This window comes from Thermobia domestica, chromosome 14 (genome assembly GCF_964235325.1).
Source record: "Thermobia domestica chromosome 14, izTheDome1.hap1.1, whole genome shotgun sequence".
NCBI lineage: Eukaryota > Metazoa > Arthropoda > Insecta > Zygentoma > Lepismatidae > Thermobia > Thermobia domestica.
The window spans coordinates 172,367,355-172,392,526 of record NC_137467.1 but is presented as its reverse complement, the minus strand read 5'-3'; the positions used below and the strand labels follow the sequence as shown (position 1 = coordinate 172,392,526).

Sequence of the window (25,172 nt, the reverse complement as noted above, 5' to 3'; positions counted from 1 at the left end):
ATTTTAGCTGGAAATCTTTCCGTTCTTGGATGCTGCCACGTGTGAGCCGGATCGTATATATACCGAGCTGTTTTGCTTGGTAGGCGTTCTTCTGACGCTCTGGACCACATGGTTAAGTTCGACCAACTGTCCTAATATCTGTTAAATCAACCAATTTTTTTTTAGCTATGCTGTTTAAGGCTGGCAGTGTAAGATGGTCTCTCGGAATGACCAAGGATAGGAAATAAAAGTTTCTTTTCGTAAATAACTAAAAAAAATACTTTTCTAAAAAAATTTCCTTTTTTGTTTAATAGGTTAATTTTAATCACGCCGAAGACGTGGGGATACGTATTTAATAAATTTTGTATTTTAAAATATGTTTTAATCTCTTAAATAAGCCTATTAAAAAATTATAATCTCAAACTCCATTGGTTTTGGGTTCAAAACCCCTTTGAATTAAAAACATTGTTTCTCAAATTAAACTTTATTGTTTTCTTTTTAATTCCCTAATCCTAATCCTGAGTTAGTAATTATCTCTTAAAAAAAAAAAAGTTTCTGGTCTCTTTTAAAGCGAGACCTTTATTAGGGTACGGCCTAATTTTTGGTGGCCAGTTTATTGTCTCAAAAAAAAAAAAAAGACTTGGCTAGGGCAAGGTCCATATTAAGGGCCAGTTTATAGTCTCATAAAAGAGACTTGTTTATTACCTTAACTTAACCTCTTACCTTGTATTGTTATTTAGCCAAGGTTTCCTTTTCGCAGATTCTCTGGTTTTTCTGGAGTCCTGTGTAGACAGGCCAAGCATTTTCTTTAATTCAAGAAATTGCTTTTAAAGAAAAAGCAAAGTGAAGCTGTGCCGCTGGAAAGGGCAAATAAAATTATGCCACAAAACCCTTATAAATTAAAGCATAAACTAGCATGTATTCGTATCTAAGCAGGGAGTGATGGGTTCAGAGTTCGATCCCTCACGGGTAGAGTTTTTCAGAGTCCTAAAAAAAATCTTTTTGCTGCTTCTCATAAAAAAAAAAAATACTTTTTGCTCATATCTAGTCTACAAATAAAATTTTTAAAAAGCCTAAGTAATATTTCATTCTTTAAAACAAAAATTTCCCTGTGCCCGGATGTAATAAAAATAATATTAATCATATCCTAAACAATTAAGTTTTTTAAAAAAAGCCAGTAAAAAAGGATTAGCTAAATTTAATTCTTTATTCTGTTTTTTCATCTATGTAGTATATTGTTCTTACAGTTTCAGCTTTAAAATAAATGTAAAATAAAAAAAAAATAAATAATTTTTTGTGCCAAAGTAGTATTAGTACTACTACTTAGTGGTTAAAAAAATAATATAAAAAAGTTTTTTTTTATTTATATATACTACACTGTTCAAATATTTTAGCTAGGTCTGAAATCAAAGATATCGGCCTGTAATTTTCTATTTTGTCTGGATTACCTTTTTTAAGTATTGGACATACCTTACTAGTCTTCAAAAATGCCGGAAAAGTGGATGTTCTTAAAATAAGATTAAATATGTGAGCAAGAGGTGTTATTAATACATCAGCACACCCCTTAAAAATATAAATTGGAATCATATCAGGACCACTTGATTTCGAGGATTTTAGCTTATTTATAGAGATTAAAATTTCGTTATCTGTAATTGCATCAATTAATAACGGGTGAGAAACATCCAATTTACCTGCTTGAGGGAAATCATATGTAGTAGAGTGAACGGGATATACACTTCTAAAATATCGTGCAAAACCATCTACAATAGAATTACTAGTATTCAACTGTTGATTATTATAATACATACAATTGATTGTGTTATTATTTCTCTTTTTACGTTTAGTAAAATTCCAGAACGATTGAGCATTGCCTTTTATTGTATCCTCAACTTGCATTATATATGATTTGTAAGCTTGAGATATTTTACTTTTTGATTGTCTACGTAAATTAACATATTTGTCATAGTTATAGTCCGATTCATTTTGATGCCTTCTATAATATTCTTTTTCTTTTAAAATATTAATAACTTCAGATGTAAACCAACTTGGATATCTGTTCTTTTTAAACATTCTTTTCTTAGGCACATTTTTGTCAATAATATAATTAAGAATATCATAAAATTGTTTAACAGCATCATCAACATTATTACATTCTAGTAAACTTTTCCAGTTTTGTAGCTGTAGCATTTTGTATATATTTAAAAAATCTGCCTTATTGTAATTATATACAGTAACTGGGCTTAATAAAACCTTTGGTATTGTTTTTTTTTTTTTAACAAGCATTCACATTTTAATGAGGGATGATGTGCATCTTCAGGTAGCAGTGGAAATTCAGATTTATCAATATCTAACAAGATGGTGAACATTTTGGTACCAAATAGTAAACTACTGGTCACCATTCCCCATATATTGGCCCAAAAAGTTCGGATTTCGGGAGATTTAAGGAGCCATATCTCGGGAACCTATGTCATAGACAGATGGTATTTTGCGAATTTTTCAATTTTGACCCCTCCATTTTAATAATGTGTCTTCGTAAAACAAGATATCTTCGAACGTTTTAACGAAACATGTGGAAAAAATTTAGTACTCAAGGAAATTATAAGTAGATAGATATATCACAAGAATTGTTTAATGAGTATAATAATAAAGTACATAGAACAATTGATATAAAGCCTGTAGAAGTTAATAAGGAAAGTTAATTCTTTTTAAGTTCGTTCTGGCAGTGCACTTGGACCATTCTCAATAGGTCATGTTTTGAATTCAAAATACAGGATGTTTATTTTCAAGCAACATTGCCCGTAATATGTCAGTTATAATGAAAACTTTTCTCAAAAGGAGAAATTAGCAGCAGTTTCGTCGAAATATCTTCCTACAGAGTAAGAAACGACAAAAGAAAAAAAAGAAAAGGAAATTTCGCAAAACTCGAGAAATAAAGCTTCTATAGTACCAATTTTGCCCGTCCCTTTTTAACAAAGATTACAAGTCTTTAAACAAGTGATCTGCAAATCACTATGAATATCGTATGAACTCAATAATGCTAATTAAACAATCATTCGTGCTTATAACGCAATAGAAAGCGATGTTGTTTGTAAGCAAGAGGCCCAAATAAAGGTTAAGCTTATTGGATCAAAAGATTCAATATATTTCAATAAAAAAAAATTCTTCTAGACTTTATGCAATATCTGGAAAAGTACATATAGTGTAGCCAAACTCAAACTATCACTTAATTCAGTATGATGTGTTTATTCCGTAGAAAATACGAAACTTCGTTTTAGGGGCATGCAAAAATTTTGTGGCTCTTGATCCAAAAACTAACTATTGACCAAGATCGCAATCTTTTGATCCATTTTTAGTTTCCTTAAAATTCTTGTTTTTCCATTGTGTTTGGAATGCAGTATTTATTAGGATAAAGAAAACATTTCAGAGGAAAAAAATTATAGAAATTAATTTCGCACGTTCTAGAAGAAAATTGTGAAATATTTATATGCTGTTACTAATTTTTTTCTTTTTTAAATATATTTCCAGTGGCTGGGGTTGACGTTTCCTCAATTTTCCATTTATATGGACAGTTTGAGAGAGTGTTATGAAGCATATGTGATATATAATTTCATGGTGTACTTGTTAAACTATCTGAACTCTGAAATGGATCTAGAAGCAAATTTGGAATTAAAACCTCAAGTAAAACACATTTTTCCCTTCTGTTTTCTAAAGCCTTGGGAAATGGGAAGGTAAGTTTCAGCAAGAAATATGCAGAGTTCTCTTGATACGATTTTTTTTTCTTTATATTAAGAATATAAAGATATTTTCTGTCATAATTTTTCTTAAGTAAAAGCTTTGCTTCATAAAGAAACATTAAATTTACTACCGACATGATAGATACGATCATGAGGCCATTTTGTATCATTACCAATTGTTGGGGGAAAAGAGAATCAAAGGGACCAGCCGTTAAAGGATCGTTCCTGTATTCAGATGATGAAATTGAAGGTGGCTGATCATCGGATTTGAACCCAGGAGAACCTAATTGCAAATCGAAAATGGTAACCGCTCATCAAGACCCTAATTTTTATTTATTTATTTTTTACTATTTTTGTTTGTCTAGTTTTTTTTTCTTTTTGTTATTCAGATAGCCATTCAATATTTTAGATAGAATATGTCTGCTTTATCAGAAATTAGTCTGTTGAGTTGAGTTGATTTTAACGTCCCGTTCAGCAAGAGGCTATGTGAGACGCGGACCTACTGATTAACATGGAATCTGAAACACATGACAAAGATTAGTCTGTAAATTCGGAAGATGACTTCTTAGTTTTTAGCGGAATCATAATTTTCGGTGGGCAGCTAGAAAACTATTTGCATAAGAAGTAGAGAACTCTAGTTCGTAATCAAAAATGTTGTGGTTGAAGCTTGCAAATAAGCTGATGGTAAGTTACGAAACGCGTTATTGTTACATGTAGGGTATTATTAGTTCAGGGGTGTAGAAGCAAAACTGCTAAGTTCATTTTTCAATTTTCCCAGGAAACGTACAAAACGTGACGACCTTATATTTCAGATTTTTTTTTTTTTTTTTTTTTTTTTTTTTAAGTGGTGTAACTTTACCGGCAAAAACGTAATTGAAGAAAGTTGGTGTTGTGTTTATACTCCTCTACTTAAGAAGACCAGATGGCGTAGTTTATTTTTTGAGAGAAAGAGAACAAAATCCAAGTGAAATTCACAAGAAAATGTTTTGCATCTGAAAGGGACGTTAAACTCAAAATCAACTCAACTCAACTCCACATAGTGCAAATTCTTTGAACAGTCTTGTAAACCTTGCGGATTTACAGCGTGCCTGGCGTTCAGTGACATCAAGCGGGAGGAATGTTGTGGCCGTTGAAAAGGTACTTTGTAATGATCAGCGAGTTCATATTCAAACATTGGGGAACATGTTTATAATTTCGTTCGGCGTTGAAATCCCATTACGAAGTCCAATAGATTGTGCACAGATGGCTATACTCCCATAGATAGACTGCTATGAATAAAATATGGACTTCTGCCACGATGGGATAAATGTATTGAGACACTTAGCTATGTTGAACCAATAGCTTTAATATGGTCTTTAATTTGTGTATATTATTGATATGTACCCGTTACGCTTCTTCCTACGTAAATTGTTGTTCCCGTTACTTGTTGATCCGCTCTCATTTGATACGGAAGATCTTAGCCATATCATAAGAAGATCTTATCCAACATAGTTTCACAGACAAGGTGGTTACAAATTTTGAGCAGTATCATTCACAAATTAGCAATTTCAAATCTGATATTTTATTACGTTCAGGGAGTATTGTTATGGAAAAATAGAGTAAAGATAGGTAAAAAGATGAGCAATTAGAATTGTTTTTGTTTGATACTGATCGAATGAGTTCAATGGATGACGTTTTGTCTTCGAAAATATGGCTTCAAATTTAACCGTTCATAATTCGGGAATCAAAATCCTGTACAAGATAAGGTTTTATACGATTATACAACAGGTGAAGGTCTATCAGCATGCCAAGTTTGATCTTGATCGGATGAGTCTGATGTATGATTGTACGAGGTGTATTCAAAAAGTATTGAACCCTTGGTTGGCAAATATTGATTGGGAAATCCGAAACACTAATCTCCTTTAAAATAGTATCCTTGGTAATGTACACATTTCCTTCAGCGCTCCCGTCATAGTTGAAAATACTTTTGGAACGCAGTTTTTGGAATGGTGAGTAACTATGCCGTCGCATTCCGCGTGATGTTTTTTCTTGACTCAAATCGGGTCCCTTTTAGTGGCATTTTCAGCTTGAGAAATAACCAAAAGTCACATGGAGCCATGTCGGGTGAGTAGGGAGCCTGACGACACACAGGAAACGGTGTGTTTGTCGATAAAAGTGTGGTCAAATTTGGCGCATATATTCTTCATGCCCAAATTCTCGTTCAAAATTGAATATACCGATCCGATTGAATGGTTTCCGCTTGGGTATCGTCAAGCTTTAGGCAAAACTTCATGTAATATCGCTGATCAAGTTTTTCTGTCACTTTACAAGATACTAAAATCTGACACCGCTCATTACACGTCTTTACTCGTTGGTTGACTGCCAGGAACTGACGCTTTCTGTAGAAAAAACTTCACGACTGCGCACGAGTGTTCCCTCTACATCTATACTGAAGAAAATCTCCCGCGCTTCGTTAGTTTACGCGGGAAAAAAATAAGGTTCAATACTTTTTGAACACACCTCGTATATAAGTAATATGTTTGTTTTTTCTTCTATTAATACCAATATAAAATTAGTATTATTTTAAGTAATACAATTTTAAAAATTATGAGTGTACGTCTTATAGTAATATATGCTAAGGACAAAAGAGATAATGGTAAATCTCCTTTGTAAGGGGACAAGAGTAGAATGGTCCGTAGAACTTTCTGACTAATGAAAGTGAACTAGGATTGCCAACACTGGAAGGTAAAATTAACGGCGCCCCCCTTAAAATTCCCTATGATATAGGCTTTGGTGTGAAGTATCTCTGTTCGATTCCATCCATGGGAAGGGAATGTACTATCGTGGTAAAAGTGCATTAGCAACTGTATTCTGCATATCCTTATTACATTCACTAATAAACTTAATAGATATATTGTGCTAAAAATGAGAAACTGAAGTCGGTATTGATCATTTTATTGTATTTACCAGTAATTGCCACTTCTTTAAAATTATCGAAACAGATGAACAAAGGTATATTAATGCTTACGTGACAATTTTGATTTACAAAATGAAATTTAGTCTTTAAACTTATATTTCAACTAAAGTAGCCTCGGTCTATAGACAGTTACTTGCTCATAAAGGGATGCCGCTCCCGTGTGAGGTTTCTTTTCGTACTGTCCTGTTTGTTTTTCTCTCCCTTGGAAACTAACTGACAGGCAATAAACTGAACACAAACTGTTGCCAAATCTTTGTCAATGATCTTGTTTCTTTGATACCTCTCCCACACACACTGTTAGAGTCATGGATGGAAAAGAGATGGAAAGGAAGGCATTACGTGTGGCAACGTTTACTTTTTCTTCTTCAAAAAGAACCACAAACTTTATGACGGCTTCTTTGTGTGCTAAATTCAAAGTCTCTCGACTGGTTATCGTCTGAGCGCGCTTTCTATACAAATTTATATTTCAATATTGAATAATTTTAATGTTCGGTGTTTTATTCTGGATTACAGATTTGAAAATACTGGTCATAAAGGGACTGGTAAAAGTTTGTACCGGTCACCGGCCTTAATCAAAATAACAGCAATATTTTCGTCCAAGCTGGTGAAATACCGGCCAGTTGGCAACCCTAAAGCGAGCTTCATCGAAAAAAAAAAAAAAAAAAAGTGAGAAATGCTGTTCTATAGGGAGCATACCAAGTAAGAGTTTGTGCATCCTTAGAAATTTCTCTGCGTTTCAGACGGCAATGATTGATCATGATTTTTATACTTTTCTTTCTTTCTTTTTAAGTGAATTTGTACACATGTGCAAGCATGGAATATTACAATACACTGTGGTGAGGCCTTTTACAACAGCTGTTTCTTTGTAAGTACTTTTTACTTTTCAATTTCTTAACAAAATTGTTAGAACTAGCGTTCAGTTAAAACTCTTCAAGTTAGGGAACAATTTGAGTACCAATGTGTTCTTTAGTAATAGATATTCAGCTCAGCAGCTGAATATGACCAAAACTAATAAATAAGAATTATGAAATATTAGATCACGTTGTGAGTACATTTCATGGATTCACAGTTAAGTAATTATGTAATGTATGTATATTTTAAATTTTATTTCTTATATGTCTTAATAAATGTCCTTGATTTCTCTTAACCACAATATAAATTCTTACTCTGTTTCTGGCCCAGTTTGTAAAGATGTTTACTATTAATAAATGAAATATAACAATCTATTTGTCTTCTATTGCACATTTTATTCGTTAATGAAATAATATACAGAAATAATTTTATGACAACCTTTCAATTTCGCTGGGATTTTTACGAGTCTAGTTGGATGCTGCTATCAATAGAGACGCTCCCGTCTACGCAAGAAATAAAAAGCTTTATTATAATCTTTCTTTTCACCCAGTTTGAAGAAAATAATTGTAAATAGACACCACTGGCGTTATATAGTTCTACTATATTGGGACCGACAGGCGTCGAAAGTGAACTTTTTGCTTTTGTGTGCGTGTGTAAAACATACCTTCCTTGAGTAGACCATTATGAAAAATTAATTTGTGAGCACTTTCCCACAGTCCCGAAAAGTATCGAGTCATCTATAGTCACCTTAAGGGGATCAAAGCCCATTTCTGATTGGACAGTGCATCTTCACCAGCCAATCACAGGCTCTCTTACTTGTTAAATACGATTTTTAATAGTCAGTTGTCTGAACTGCGTCCAGCAAGACGCAATCGGGGCTCAAACCATGAAGCATCAACAACTTGAATCCCGACGTCTGCCACTGCATTTACTTTGAATAGTGTTGAGCAAGGGATTTGTGTGAAGTGATAATGGACAAATGTAAGTAAAATAGTTTTGTGTCTCCATAGAAGCTGAAAATTGAAGCACCGAGCTAACAACTATTTCCGGAAATCTATTTCTTAACGCTTATGTGAGGAAACATTGTTAACATACGATCTACCGTCGTCGGGCTTAGATATTGCGTAATATAACTAAATAGAGCTATGAGTCAAATTTCAGTAACTTAAAAATTTGTAAAATAAATAAATAAATAAGAAAGCCGTTAAAATGCTTGTATATTATATTTTTATGCATTTGTTTGTATAAATATTTGTTATTTTACACTTGCGCATCAAATTACTACTAAAAGAAATGTGCAAAGTTATGTAATCTTAACTAAAATTGAAAATATGTAATTTTAAATTATATTTAATATTTTTTTAGATCATTTAAATCAGCTTGTAATTACCTAAAAACCTAGTGCAAAAATTTAGGTCACGAAATGTATTTCTCAACTAAAATAGTAGGCTATCGCTCGCGCTAAAAGAGAGAGAAAGAAAAAGAGCGAAAGACAGAAAAAAAAAAACAATAATTTGTATCTGGTAATAAATACCTTAAACGCAACCAACCATGTTGCTACCAATCCTCATTCAAATCTCCGAAGTTTGGATAACGATTAGCAATGCACAATATGTTACCCTGGTGAGAGAGATGATTAGGAACTTAGCACAAAACGTCTCCGTTATGGTGTAAAGATAATGTTAACGCTATCCTCTCAAACTAGCGATAACAATGCTTTGCATTGCACAGTGGTTCAGGATGAGCAAAAACCTGGCAAAAATTTATAATTGGTTATAAAAATGTACAAAATGCTTTTAAAGTCCCAAATATGTGAGAATTGTATATTTATAGTACTAAGAATTAACGAACACTTTTGTCGTTCGGTTGCACTAGCTCTATCTGCACGAGAGAGTTAGTAGGAAATGATTGTAAACACTAATAAAGTACTGTGTATTCGTGTGCAATACGCCAGTACACTCACCCATACTAATCTGCATTACACTCATACATACAAGTCTTCATTACACTCACACACAAATGAAAAACGAGAATTGATTTTGTCAACCAAATCTGTATGTCAGTCATCACTGTCACAAAGAATATCGCTGAATGCAGATAGGATGCCTTCATTATTTTGGCTGCTGGATCTAGCGTGGCTCCTCCTTCTCCACGCTTCGACGTCTTCAACAGCAGTCGTCCTTCGTGTGACAAGCACCGTCGTTTCTTTCCGGTAACCACGTACCTAATACTCGAAAGAAATACAGCACAAATAATCAGAAGCAAATGCAGCATTTCCCGATTCGTGATCGTGCGAGAGAATTTCCGAGAGTGATCTTCCCGAAATGTTCGTATGTCTTTATTCCGTGCCTCCTGTGCCTGTTAGGAAAGCTAATCTACTGGTAAAACGGCATTCTGTATCACAGCCGAACCATGAACAAGTATTTTGTGGACACAAGCAGGCATACAGAACCAGAAGCAGGCATAAAGGTGAACAAACAGTTTGGTTGTCTCCAGTGAATAACTGCCAAAAGCCTTGGGATCAACATCAAGTCCAGGGTTGATTACAGATAGTATCACCGAAAAACGTGTAATCAGTCGTTCAGAAATCCCGTTATTTGCGGAGATTGGTGTGGGTCCGCAAACAATCTCCTAGCAGTGTTCCACCATTGCTTGTTCGACTGCCTCGTGTTTTGGGTCTATCAACATTAAAGCCTACTTTTTCTCTAAACTGTTTCTGAATCTCATGTTTCCGTGAGTAATTGGGGATAACTTGGATAAATGTTTGCATTGCATATTTTGGCATCAACACGTAAACAGTTGCATTGGCTTTTGGTTAACTTAGCATCGAGAAATAATGCAAGCACCTCTTCTTTGGTGTACGGTTTGGGTTAAATGCTCTGGTCCTTTGCGCTCATAAACGCTTGTCTGATCTTACGAGCTCTAGTCAGAGTTGTTTCTGTCACCTTACGAAGTACTTTTGCTGCATCTTCTTGTCCTGGTGTCCGACGACTCGTTTTGGCAGAGGCCACTTCCGATGTACACTCATGTCCAAAATTATTGTCGCATGTCTATAAATATGTTGTTGTAGGAATATAATTTGATAACGAATTCGCCTGGTATTTCTTACAATGTTAGTGTGTGTATAATCGGCAAAAACATCTATGTGGCAAATTTCATGTCAAAAGAACAATAAAACAAAAATAAAACTTTCTTGTCCATTTAGCAACATTTTGTTTTACTCATTCTAATTTTTGTATTTATAATTCTTTTCCTATGAAATTTACGACAAATATACATTTCCTGATTATACACATAGTATCAGTATTAAAAGTATCCTGCAAAATCCTTATCAAATTATATTCTTACAAGAGAACAGTTATAGATATGCGACAATAATTTTGAACATGAGTGTACTTGCAGATGTGCGTAAGTCTTCCGTTTTTCTCCGTTTGCTTCGGTCACTAGATTCTCTGAATAGAGACGCGCTACAGGATTTGATCGATGTTCCATCTGTCCCTGAACTGTAAACGTCAGTTCTCCATTAAGCCATTTATGTGTCTTCAGAAAGATGTCATGATTTCTGCCACTCTTACACAGTTTTTGGTACACTTGCTGCAAAACCTGGAAACAGTTCTTCGAATATCTTCACTAACGTGAGCTGGGTGATCACCAATGCCCAATTGAGTCAAAACCAGGTCTCGACATGCCGTGTTTGCTCCCTCTGACAATGTCCTTTCATTTCTCTAATTTTCTCATAGAACTGAATGTGTCTCAGCTTCATGATGAACTATAGATGTCAAGCAAGTAAAAAGTAAGAATTAATTTCAGTGTACTGCCACCACACACGATCACAAAGAAATATGTATTTCACAAACTCGCACATATTCGCATCTAAACTTCATGAAAAACAATTCATCATGGATTATTCTTTCAGGCCATTTCAACAACTCCGCTGGGGAACGCTGGGCACTATACTAAATCTTTGCAGTTTTGTGGATCTTCTGCTAACACAAATGAGATTTTGTCACATTGACATATTTTGTTTGGGGAAACGTACATATGGAAGATACTGCATAGCCACTTTGGACAGTTGTAGTGCTTGAGAGGTATATTGGTGCCATATACAACAAGTGTTTCTTGTAACCACATATTCTTAGATATGAAGCCATGAACTTGAATGTCAAATACTTTATTCAGCAACTATTTTAGAGACATGTTCACAATGGTTAACTTCCACCCTTTCTAACTCACCCATTACTCATGTTACTCTTGTTTATTGTTTGTATATAGTAAACTTTGGATATTTCTTAACCCATACATTAACCAGTATCATTCTAACGCAGTTTTCAAAAATTGGGTTTTGGCCAGCTTTTTGCTCGTCCTGAACCACTGTGCATTGTAATCGCTATGCATTCTGTTTGGCACATCGTCAGTCCGTAACGGTACATCACATCACGAAAGGCATTAAATTCCTTTGAGATTTCCGCAGCAGATTTTTATTCCAAAGGCGTTGATTCTATTTCCAATGCAATCTCACTGACCAATGAAATACAGGTTTAACTGTTTTCCCCTACTTACCTATCTCCACTTCTTTATATCAAAAGATTTCTTTACATCTTAAGAGATTACTCCTTCTCTTAATAAAATCTAAGAAGCCCATCCGTCGTAAATGTGCTAACGATAGCAATTCATTAGTAAGTCATCATAGCAACCTTACCTTATTGTTGAAGCGATTTTTTTTTAATAAACAATGGAATGTTTGTCTCTTAAGAATTACATGCATTCTATTGTTATCGTTTTTAAAATTAAGGTTTATTACAGAAAACCAATAGGATCCGCTAAACTTTTCATTCATGTTATATCGGAAACGTACTCTTACATTAGATTTAGTAGAGAAAATTTACAAAAAGGAGTACTTCCAATTTATAGTTATTTTGTAATTTACATAAATATTAAATATTCGTTAACTCGTATATTATGTAATATTCCAAACAGGTATAACATTACATGTCTATAGGTACATATACATAATAAGCATATAGCACATCCCGATATTATTAATATATCCATTTCAGAATATCTTGTTTGGAAAGCTAGTTGCATTAATGTAATACCACAGATTGCATTCCTTTTTTAAAATATATTTTTTTAAATGGCATTGTTGTGTTTCCAATATATTTCAAGAATATTTTTAGGAGTCATTTTTTAATATTTTAATATATATATAGTTTTTAATATTTTAATATTTTAGTGTAAGTTTTCCCCTAATTCATGGAACTTGCTTCAATAAGATATAATATATATACACAAGGGATAACACGAAAAAACGACGATAAACACTGAAAAATATATGGCGTGTACTACCGAATGGTGCCACCAAAGGAAGACTGATTGTAAGAAGCCCTTATAGAAGAATCAAAACACAGGCAACCGGACTAGTCTCCAGGTTCATTGACAGTTTGTTGCCAGCGATGAAGTCGCTGAAAACCCTGCTGTATGTAGTTTGCTAGCGTGAGCCCTTTCACGTCGGAATACTGCCAAAATGTCCGTTTTGTTAGCAAAACTTTTCCCACACAATGACTGTTTCAATTTGAGAATGAGATCATAATTACATGGACTGAGATAATACGGCGGGGGTGGAAACACTTTTCATCCCCACCTCTTAAAATATTTTACACTGTCTGCCATGTGAGCTGTCGCATATGTATGTTGGATAATGTTCCAAAGTTCTGGACATTTGGTGCATACTGCACGACGCAACTGTGACTAAAAATATTCCTAATACTAGACATTCACAGTGTTCTGATGCACTAGATAGGATATAAGGACACATTACAGCCATACGCCAGAATGTCCATCTTTGTTGTGAAGAATTTTGTTGAACTTCTTTTTATCGTGTTGACCCAAAATCGGATGACTGGAATGTTGGGTCAGTTCTGGTTCATACGCACATACACATGTTTCATCCACGTAATGGTGCGACATGTTTCGCAGCGAGTGCAATTTTGTGCCCCACTTAAGTATTTAGGTCGTTTCATATTGATCGAGACTGTATACCCCAGCGGTACTTTCGTACCTTTACATAAGGGGATTTCGCCTTCATTCCCAATATTTCGAATATTGTGTGCAATTTTTCGATAATAACCAATACAGTATTTACATTTCTTTTTTCTTCTCAGGTTAGCAGTCTTGCGATTGGTTTGACACAATTTTCCACTCTTCCCTATTCTGAGCCGTACTTTTCATATTTGTGTAGATTTTTTGGTCACATATGAGTGAGGTCGACACATCAGCCGCGAAGCGCAATAAAATTTTCAAAAATAAACCGTGAATTTCCTTGATTTTGAGCACTTTTTATTACTTTTTTTCCTTCCTTTTTATATTTGCACATACATTGTCCTAACATGAGTAGCATTAAAGGATTCCTTCCTAAAGCAGGAAGAGGATTTAATTCATACTAGTATTATTCCAAGTAATTTTTCCTCTCTCTTTTTTCTTCCCATCTTTTATTTTTTCTCCCGAATTTTGCGCCCCTTTACTTCGGTGCCCGGGGCCCCTCGTTCCCTCCACGCCACGTTATTGGATGTATGGGGTCCTTGGTTCGATCCCCGGCTAAGTAACTTTGTGGTGGACAACATCGTGTCCTTGGATTTTCTCCCGATTCTTCCATCATCATTCACCTGGTTTAATTATTGTCTCCCTTACGTTAAATGTCATATGTATGGGACGTTTAACTGGAGGATTTCATTTTTCCTTTTCGAAATGTTCTTCACTATCCTCTTTTCTCCTACCATTTCCAAAACACTTTTATTAGATCCTTATTTACCAATCTAATTTTAATATCCTACTGTACCACTTCATTTCAAAGGCTTCGATTTTCGGCTTTCCTTCTTCTAGAGGTCAGATGCCTTACGTTCATACGATGCCACACTCCATACATACGCTTTTGTCAATTTTTTAAGTTTTATTTCGATATTCTGAGTTATAAGCTTTCGTTTTTCTTCGAATGCCTTTTTCGCCTGATCTATTCTGAGTTTTACTTCATGTTGGTCACTACACTACTTATCAGTTACTCCCCGAATAACAGAATTCCTGCATCTCGTCCACTGGGTATTCTCCACAAAAGAAAAGTCTCTGAACAAAGCAAGTTTTAATTAAAAATAATAATTGTGTAACAATTCCGCCAACTAACTAAACCTCCAGTCAAGCCTCTGAGAAGCCAAAAGGTTTAGTTAGTTGGCGAAGCTGTTATACAACTAACTCAGTGGCCTATGGAACCCGGAGGTTCAATGCCGCGTTCACAGAAGCTCTCCACTGACTTCTATCCTTACTCAACTGGATCCAGTTTCTACTTTGTATTCCTATTTTTCCGAGATCCATCTTAATGTCTTATTATGCAGAGTTCTTCCATCTGCACCTAGGTCTTCCTATTGGTCTTTTTCCGATTGGACTTCCAGGTAAGACTTTGAAGGTGTTCCTATCCATTCTGGCTACTTGACCTGCCTACATGAGCCTCCTAGATTTGATGATCCTAACTATGTTTGGTAAACTGTAATTATTATATAGTTCCTCGTTATGAAGTTTTTGTCATTCTCCATTCCCGTTCCTCTTGGGTCGGAATATTCGTGTCAGGATCATGTTCTCAGATACTTTATCTGCGTTCTCCTCTCAGAGTAAGCGACCATGTTACGCAACCATATAGAACAGCAGGCATGATTATTGTTTCGTATATTTTAAGCTTCAACTTCCTCGACAGAGTTCGCGATGATAAGAAATTTTTAACTTTAATGACACGAAATCCCTGCTTTTAGTGGGCACTTACTTTCTTCATGAATAAGCTTACACAATTATTATTTTTAAATAAAACTTACTTTATTCAGAGATTTTTATTTCTGTTACTAAAATAAAGCAAAGCTAATATGAACCGGATAGTTATACGTATTTTCCTATTTTATCTTCATTTTTCTTCTTATTTATTTTGTTGTTCATCCCATAACTTGTTTTGCTCCTGTAGAGCATCTTCATGTTGAATTTACTTCTAAGAACTTTGTGCATTCCGTTTTGCCTGCCTCTAAATTTTTTCTCACTGTTTGCCAACAATTCAATATAGTCCGGAAATCTAAGCGTGTGTATTTTCAGTCCATGAACAGTTAATTCTGATTTGTGAGGTCCTTGGTTTCTTTCATTGCTGCTTCAATGTAGAGAATATACATAATTAGTGACAGTTAACTTTGTTGCCTGACCCTCTTGTGAATTGGTGATTCTTCTCTCTCTTTCCTACCGTAGTTGTTGCATTTTGTAGTATACAGTCTACTACCGATTATCCGAGTCCCGGTTAACCGGGCCTCTGGATTGACTGAAGCAGTCTAGAAAAACCAAAACACAAAATTGCAGAGTACAGTTGCTGAAAGAGATGGCGCGCATACGGCCTGTTGCCGAACTCCGAAGTCTCAAATCTTAGAACTGAGTCGTCTTGTTATCGCTATAACATCTCAACGTCAGAGACCCAAAGATGTCACAGAAAAAAAAGCTGTGATACTAACTGACTTTTTCAAAAGATAGTTTTGTGTGGTACTGTATGTATGTAAAAATAGATTTAAAAAAAAAAAGTTTTAGTATACTGTAATAAACAATTCCTCCTATATAAAAAAATGTTTTGTCATTTACAGTGCATACTATTGTATCTACGTAGTAACAGCTGTGATCTCCGTACTATCCGAGTTTTTGCATATCCGAGATAGAGTCGGTTCCAGTTACCTCAGATAATTGTAGTCTACTGTATACATTTATAAATAACGCATTTGCTTTACCATCACACTTTGAGATGTGATTAATTTACATTTATATAACCTCTCTGTAACGGGCACATTACCATGTCTTATCGAGGCCCGGTTATCAGAGATTTTCACTGTACTTACATAGTTTTTGTTTCTTTCAGTGTATGTGCTATGTCTGGTGTATACGGTGAAGGTGAATTTAGAGGAGATGTGGCGTTTCCTTATATAATAGCTGTCAATAATTTTTCCCAGTTCATTGCCATGTACTGCCTTGTGCTATTCTACAGAGCCAACAAAGAAGAACTGGCACCGATGCGTCCTATTGGAAAATTTCTCTGTATCAAAGCAGTTGTGTTCTTCTCTTTCTTGTAAGTTAAATCATTATAGAAATGTTTTTTAAAGCTGTAGTATTTTTCAGAAACTTGGGAATCAAAATCTTTTAAATAGATAGGTTCACATTTATTTTATTTGTATTTATTTATTTATAAATTTCTAAATCACTTAAGAATATAACTAATGAAATTAAAATTTTCACCTTTCTTATTGCGTGTATGTATCTATATATCTATATCTATATCTATCTATCTATCTATCTATCTATCTATCTATATATATATATATATATATATATATATATATATATACCTATACCTATACCTTTCTTTATATTTCCCCTTATCTTTCTAGGTGTGCGCTTTATCGAAGGAGCGCGGTAGCTCAGTGGTAGAGCATTCACCTCCGGTGATTGGGGTCCCTGGTTCGATCCCAGCTCGCGCCGTGTGGACTTTGTGGTGGACAAACACCGTGAGTTTTCTCGGGGGTTCTCCCGTTTCATCCCACTTTCTTCATTCCATTCTTTCATTCATTTCTCATAATTAGCGTCTCCTTTAGCCTAACCGGCATAACTGTGGGACGTAAAAGTGAAAGATTTCATGCTCATTTTTTTTTTATCAAAGGAATGACATTCTTAGGTTAAAATTTGAGTTTCTACCCCTCCTTCGTAACAGAAACTAACCACATAAGTAATGAATTAGTGAAATCATTGAGTTTCACGTCCCACTGTTATGCCCTGTAGGCTAAACTTGACTGGTGATAAAAGTTAATGAAATGATGCAATAAAGGAAACAGGACAACTAACGCACACGCTATTTGTCTATCATAAAGTCCAATTGGGTGAGCTGGAATCGAACCTGGACCCCACGCACCAGAGGTAAATACTCTACCACTGATCCACTAACCACAAGAAAAAATACTAATTGAAGCGTTAAAGAAAATTACTGTGAGAATTGTTGGGTATTCCGAGTACAATGTAGATGACATAACCCAAAGGATACAGTGCGAGTCAGCGTACCCGGAATTTCAAATTTCGAATAAGGCTGTAATTATTTATTGCGTAGTGCTCGAATCTCAGGAGGCTTGATTTATGTTGATCTATCGTGAAGTGGATGGAATGGCAACCTGTATGTGAGGACGTACAGGTATAGCTTCTTTACGTTATGTATTAGTGGGATTAGGCAGCACGTAAACGAGTCCCCGACAAAACAATTAGTTAAATATGTTCTAACACCTCTACAGGTATATAAGTACGTACTGTATTTTCTTTAATTGTTTTTAAAAATCTTTAAAAAATCACTTATTTTTTAACATATTTTAAAATCAAAACAAAAGTGATTTTATTTTCAGCATACATTAAGTCAATCTTTTTGTTCAACAAAAGCTATTTTAGAGAAATTTCTACCTCATATAACATAATTCTTGTTGATGATTGCTCTATCATTCGGATTTCTGCGTATCTGGATCGGGTCCAGCGGTCATTAGTACATATAATTGGAATTTCACTGTACAACTTTTATTTATGTTGGACTTAAAAATTGTGTGGAATACTAATTTGTTGCTACTTAACAGCACTTTAAAGCACACTGTCCATGTTCGTAGTGATGTTCTGAAAATTGTCAGGCAAGTACTAAATTGTTGTACCTGTGATGAATTTTAAAGTACTAACACGAAAGAGAAGTTGAAAATCAAGTTTTATTTCAAGTAATTTTATTCCTCCCATGAAGCCCACAGCAAGAAAGATGGGTGAAATATAGGGAAAGGATATAAATATACGCAAGAAGAAAGATGATTTTTTTCATTTATTTCTTTATACATAGGTGTGAAATAATGAAATCTGTAGCGTTTAACAAGTGTTTCTCATTTACAACCATTATACAGGGGGCCGCGGAGACGACTGATACATTTCTAAGTTGAATATTGCACAGGCGCGATATATTGGAGTGGGTTACGGCTAGGGGGTGGAAAGTGGATAGGATGCCATTTCATAAAAGCAGTGCAACAGTTATAATTGAAGGGTAAGGGGAAAAAAAGAAGGAATGTCACAAAACTAGATTTTCGAGAAAACTGCGTTTTAATATTGAAACAGCATACAATATGAATAGGGTTAGTCAAATCTTTTGCACCTTTTTACTTGGATATTTCTACATCTACGCATGCATGGCATATACAGTCAAATAGTACCAAGAGTCACCAACAGATAGGACAAAGCACCCGTTAATGCACACACATGGACATTCCTTGTTTTTTCTCCGTACCCTTCAATTGGCCTTTAGCATAATGTAAGGTAATATTGAAATGTCGTTGCACTTCAATGACTGACTGCGTTTCGTAATAAGTACGAGCACATAAAACATTGTTCTGTGCTCCAACGATGTCCATGGTAACTGTTATGGTGTTCCTATAAAATGGTATTCTGTTCTCGTCCATTCTCCCACCGTAAGCTATTCCAAATATCGCGCCTGCGCAATATTCAACTTGGAAATCTGTCAGTCGACTTCGCGTCATCCTGTATTATAATAAACAAAACATAATGAATATTAGTTTTACATTTGATAATTATCGCAACGTGCAAAAGAATATCCACATATAAATGGTTTTATTTACTAAGTAACGTTTCTAAATAGTAAAGAAAATGTCGAAACTTTTGGTTCTCCTCTGCGCAATATAGTATTGTCCTCTTCTTTGTTCATTCATTTCTCATCATCACAGTCTCCTTTAGCCTAGCCGGCATAACACTAGGACGTAAAACTTAAAGATTTCATTTCATTTCATTTTCACTTAAGCTCATATACAACTATATTGTGTAGAAATTTCTTAGAGGTCACTCAGCACAAGATGTTTACTAGGTAAACAAAACACATGTAGAAATGGAATGTACAATACCTTAAAACAAATAAGGCAAGTGTTACTATTGTTAGTCGACAAATCCTGTACTCATGGTTGCCATTTACTTTTTCAATGTGCAAAATTTATTCTTTTTGGTCAAGAATATGTTCTGTAGAACGAAAAATGACTGGGTTTGATAGATTTCACTGCATCTATTCATCCCTTCTTGTATGACGTTGGATCTGATGTTTATTGTTTATAATCGCTAACTTTGAATGAATATAATGGTTCTCTCTTTCAGTCAGAGCGTCTTGATAGCCGTTCTTGTATATACGGGTGTAATCTCTTCAGCGTTTGGTACAACCGATAACAGTGATATAAAGGACATATCTTCCAAGCTACAGGTAAGAATCTCAAATTTTTATTCCATAAAAGCTTATCTATTAGATTGTAAATCAGATTTGTACTCAACCGTGTGTGGAACACTTGCATTTGAACGGGGCGGTAAGATTTGGGGGGGGGGGGCTGCAAAAACCTGGCATAAAGTATACAGAATTGAAATACATGAAAAATATATTCCTTAAAATAAATATTTCTTATATTGATTATATTACGTAAATTTACTAATCTGATCCATCTATTTACGTATTTGATTCATAAGTCATATTTACATTACATTTGTTAATGTTGCATGGACGGTTTAATATCACACGACGCGACAAAACAAGTCAGTTGTAGACTTGAGTAATGGTATTTCCAATTCCATTGTTGACGTGGTCTTCATTCTTCACTTAATTTTAAAAAAATCCTGTTTATGAGCTAAGCCTACATTTACCTTCATTATCGCTACTAAAATTATGATGGGTTGTGGACTTGAAAATCAGTGATGATTTCAGAAGATTTCCCCTGGATGGGGGAAGAGGCCTTGAATAAGTGGGTGTGAAAGTAATACTGCGAAAGTATTGATAACCCAAGTTCAGGTCGACTGAAGAAATTCACAGAGCTCTGAAGAAATCCCCGGGCTGGCGCTATAAATTATACTGCTTAAAAGCATTGTTCTAGGATTGTTCTTTCTAGGAAAGAGGGGTGGCAAGTGATACTATTGCATGGGCAGCAAAATGCAGAGGGCCGACCTTGCTTTGGGAAGTCGGTCTACATTTATAGAAACGAGTTTTTGAACTATCCGTAAGGGCGTTGTAGTCGCATTGTAGGACGAAGAAGCACAACAGGCCGCTTCCTTCCTTCCCTTGCCTCGGGGAGTATGATCGCCAGGATACGTCATCCCTCATACGAGACGGGCTAACATGACCATAGATGCCGAAAGCCCAGAAATCTAATTCCTAATTTTAATCCTAGTGATGGGCTAATATGGCCATAGATGCCGAAAGCCCAGAAATCTAAATCCTATTCCTAATCCTAGTGACGGGCTAACATGGCCATAGATGCCGAAAGCCAGAAATCTAATTCCTAATTTTAATCCTAGTGACGGGCTAACATGGCTATAGATGCCGAAAGCCCAGAAATCTAATTCTTAATTTTAATCCTAGTGACGGGCTAACATGGCCATAGATGCCGAAAGCCCAGAAATCTAATTCCTATTCCTAATCCTAGTGACGGGCTAACATGGCCATAGATGCCGAAAGCCCAGAAATCTAATTCCTAATTTTAATCCTAGTGACGGGCTAATATGGCCATAGATGCCGAAAGCCCAGAAATCTAAATCCTATTCCTAATCCTAGTGACGGGCTAACATGGCCATAGATGCCGAAAGCCCAGAAATCTAATTCCTAATTTTAATCCTAGTGACGGGCTAACATGGCCATAGATGCCGAAAGCCAGAAATCTAATTCCTAATTTTAATCCTAGTGACGGGCTAACATGGCTATAGATGCCGAAAGCCCAGAAATCTAATTCTTAATTTTAATCCTAGTGACGGGCTAATATGGCCATAGATGCCGAAAGCCCAGAAATCTAAATCCTAATATTAATCGCCTGCTGAATTCACTTGTGTCTCCCTTAGTTGTAGTTTTTTTTTTTAATTATTATTCTTTGTTTTAGTTTGTTTTTATGTTAATGATATACTTTCATATGTAAATAAAATTTACGAATAAATACATAGAAAGTGAGTCGAAAAGAGCCAAACGAGTACAATGTAAACAAATTCTTATTTCTTTGTTCATGTTAAGATAATTAGAAACTAATATATGTACGAATACTAATTTTTAAATAATTATGTTACTATTATATTTTTTTCTTTGTTCTTTTTCTTTTTTAAATAACGTATCGCACAGAAATAATACAGGACCACTGAACTGATGAAAAAAAAAAATAATAAATTCACAAAATGTATCTGATTGTTTCTTTAGGGGAGAAAAAGTATTTTCTTAGCAAGCTGGAATTTCACAGCTTTTATGATGTGTTTTAGACGGAGAGAAGGCAGGAATTAATTTCTTTATCGTCTGGCAGTCAGATTTATTTTCTGACTTTGTGATCATTTTCTTGTAATTCCAGGGCTCTGGATTAGCATCTGCGTGGATGAACCAGGTAGTTTATAGTGACAAGCATACATTTCAAAATAAAGAGAGCACAATAATGAAATTTGAGCATCAATCACTGAAAAGCCAAAATCGCGACCGTATTATTTTATTGTAATGAGCTCCCGTTCTACCTACTTTCCTTTGGGGCTTGCATTACGCAAAATCCCGTCAAATCTTCAGCGAACGATTCAAACAGAATAGAAAATTTTAAAATTCGATGCTGATTACATTCGCTGATCCATTGAATGGCAAAAAAGAACATTGCAGCCACGCTGTCCTGTTCTTAGGGATCGCATTTCACAAAATCACATCCAATCTGTAAGCTCAGGACATGAAGATAATATATAGGCAAAGTGTCAACATTATACACCCAATAGTTTCAAAGTTCGAACAACAAAGGAATACTGAAGTCTCCCCCCATTAGGTGCCACATTTCGAAAAAAATCTCGTCTTATCTACAATGTAAGATGCAAGGAGAATATGTGTCGCGCTCGTGTAGGTTCTACGCGTAGTAGTTTCGGTGATATATTGGTGAGTGAATGAGTTAAGTGTATATATTCTTATATACCGACATAGAAGAGAGCTCCCCCATGGCTAAGCGGATAGCGTACGCGTCTTTGGCGTGCGAGACCCAGGTTCGATTTGTGGCGGGAACTCATGTGGTTTCGATCCCACGTTAAGCTGTAGGTTCATATTTCATATAATAGCCTCTCTGCTGAAAGGGATGCTAAACTAAAATCAATTCAAATTAATCTATATACAAGAAGCAGTACATAATGGCAGCTGTATAACGGAATAGCACATCCAGTTGTATAATACATAAATCATGCATGAAATAGCCATATTAAGAACACTCGTAGTCCGTATAGTCGTAAAATGCTGAAAGTCTAGACCATTGCACGTTTCCACTTGTCGTAGGATCCGTTTTCTGCTGTATCAGATTCTGTTTAATTATTTTTTACTGAGTCTTTCTTTTTCCTTCTGTCAGTGATAAGTTGCTCCACTCTATTGCAAAGGATTACTGATTCGACCACAAGCTGTGTGAACTTCACTAAACAACAGCTTATGAATTATGGGTTGTGAGTTTTCTCAAGGTTTAACCGTTCCTTTCCACCTTCTGTTATTTCATAAAAGCTTCCCCTACTATCATTCTCTTGTAGTCACGATACGTCTCTAGCTTAGATGACATAATCTCGATACAATAAATTCAAGATTTCATTTCCTTTTCCTCGTTTTCGCGTGACGTAGTTTTTCGCTATCAATACTTCTATGTATTGATACAAATTGAATCAATAAATATAACAAAAAGAAAATGTGAGAATGGCATTTCATGCACGTAGCGAATCCATATCTTAGTTCGTTAAGGAACTAATACATCCTTTCTAGTTTCTCGTGTATTCTGATTTTTTTTAAGTTAATGTCCCATGATTACGCATTCAGGCCAAGGGAGTCCCGGATTCGATTCCCGGCAGGAGCTCATGTGGTTCGGATTCCACGTTAATCAGTAAGTCCACGTCTCATATAGCCTCGCTGGTGAAGGGGGCGCTCAGGCCAAGGGAGACGATGATATTAACGAATAGATTGGTGAAATGAAGAAAGTGGGAGGAAACAGGAATAGCCACAGAAATCCCAAGCACATGGTGTTTGTCCACCACGAAATCCACTTGACGCGAATTGAGTTCGAACCAGGAACCCCACGCAGCAGCACTCTACCACTGAGGCACCGCGGCTCCATTTCTGAATAATGCACTAAGTTTTATATATTAGTTATCTTAAAATGGTGCCCACGGACTACGGAAAAGTAATAGGTCAAAATGAAATGAAATGCATATTGGTGGCTTTCTTTAGGCACTTGGGCCAACCAAAAATTAAACAATATAAAAAAATTGTAGATAGACTTTGAACCTTTAGCAGCGTTGTTTTAAGAATCAATCGAACAATTATATCAAGTCTTGTCAGATGGCATTTAAAGTCAATAGATATTGATACTAACCTCATCTATCACCATCAGAAAAAAAAAAAAAAAAAAAAAAAAAAAAAAAAAAAAAGTTAAAAAGTTATAGGTATCATGCTCCAAGACAAGTCACGTTAAACAGGTACTTGTGTATATGTGAGAAATGTCATAATGATTTACACTTTTATTTTTTCAGACATATTCATACAGGTTACACAACAACTGATGTGTCTACCTTTCTCGGTATAATCTCCTTTATTTTTATGCACTTTTGCCAGTGATGTGTCAATTTCAAAAGATTCCCCTGGAACCAATTATTTGGAATCCTACGTGTTCATGTTTGTACAGCTTGTTCAAGTTTATGAGCATCTACAAATTGAGAAGACGCAGAGGTTTTTTTATTGCCCCGAAGAGGATGTACTCTCTGGGAGTCAAGTCTGGAGAATAGGGAGGGTGTGGCAGCACTGTATACCAAGTTGATTAATGGCAGCAGTGGTTTCTCGGCTGGTGTGAGGACGTGCATTATCATGTTACAGAAGCACTCCCTTTGCCCATTTTCCTGGCCGCTTCCTTTGAATGGCACGACGTAAGTGTCTGAGGGTCTCCACATACATTGCACTGTTAATCGTGGCCCCGCCTTCCATTCAGGATAATACCTTTCATGTCCCAGAACATTGTAGCTATACACTTCCAGCTGAAGGCGTTGTTCGAAATTTCTCTGGAGGTGGACTGACATGATGGTTTCCACTGCATTGATTGTTGCTTCGTTGTTGGCTCATGGTAATGGAGCCAGGTCTTATGTCAGTCACAAACGTAGACAGTAAAATTTCATAGTCATGGCGTTGTAAAAGTTTCATCGACACGACATTGTTTATGCTCTGCAAACAGGAGTTTTGGAACCCATCATGCACACTGATCTTCCCCAACTGTAAGTGGTTGTGCACGTGCGCTGCAGGGTGTTTCTGGTTAGCCATGTGGCAGCCTCCATTTCAGAGAATGTGATGCATTTGTTTTCTTGAATGGTCCTCTTTACCACGGCGATGATGGCTGGTGTTGTCACTATCATTTTCCTTCCCGAAGTGCTCCGCTTTTTCGTCGAAGTACTACCCACTTTCCAACCTTCTACTCAGTGGTACACTGTTTTCCGCGACGGTGCATGTTCCCCACACACTGCCACAAATCGTCCAAGGATTTCAGCAGTCGCTGCGCCCTCTTTCCACAGAAACCACGACATCTAGC

The 25,172-nt window shown here is 35.7% G+C and overlaps 1 protein-coding gene across 1 annotated transcript in view; it reads left to right on the top strand.

The window, feature by feature from the left end:
• LOC145670475 (transmembrane protein 184C) overlaps positions 1-25,172 on the top strand; it is a 53,208-nt gene that overhangs the window by 7,160 nt on the left and 20,876 nt on the right. The window contains exons 3-6 of the mRNA XM_081739189.1: positions 3,505-3,707; positions 7,460-7,534; positions 16,442-16,648; positions 19,744-19,846. Of these exons, the coding sequence (XP_081595315.1) occupies positions 3,505-3,707; positions 7,460-7,534; positions 16,442-16,648; positions 19,744-19,846 (588 nt within the window). The remainder of the gene's footprint in view (positions 1-3,504; positions 3,708-7,459; positions 7,535-16,441; positions 16,649-19,743; positions 19,847-25,172) is intronic.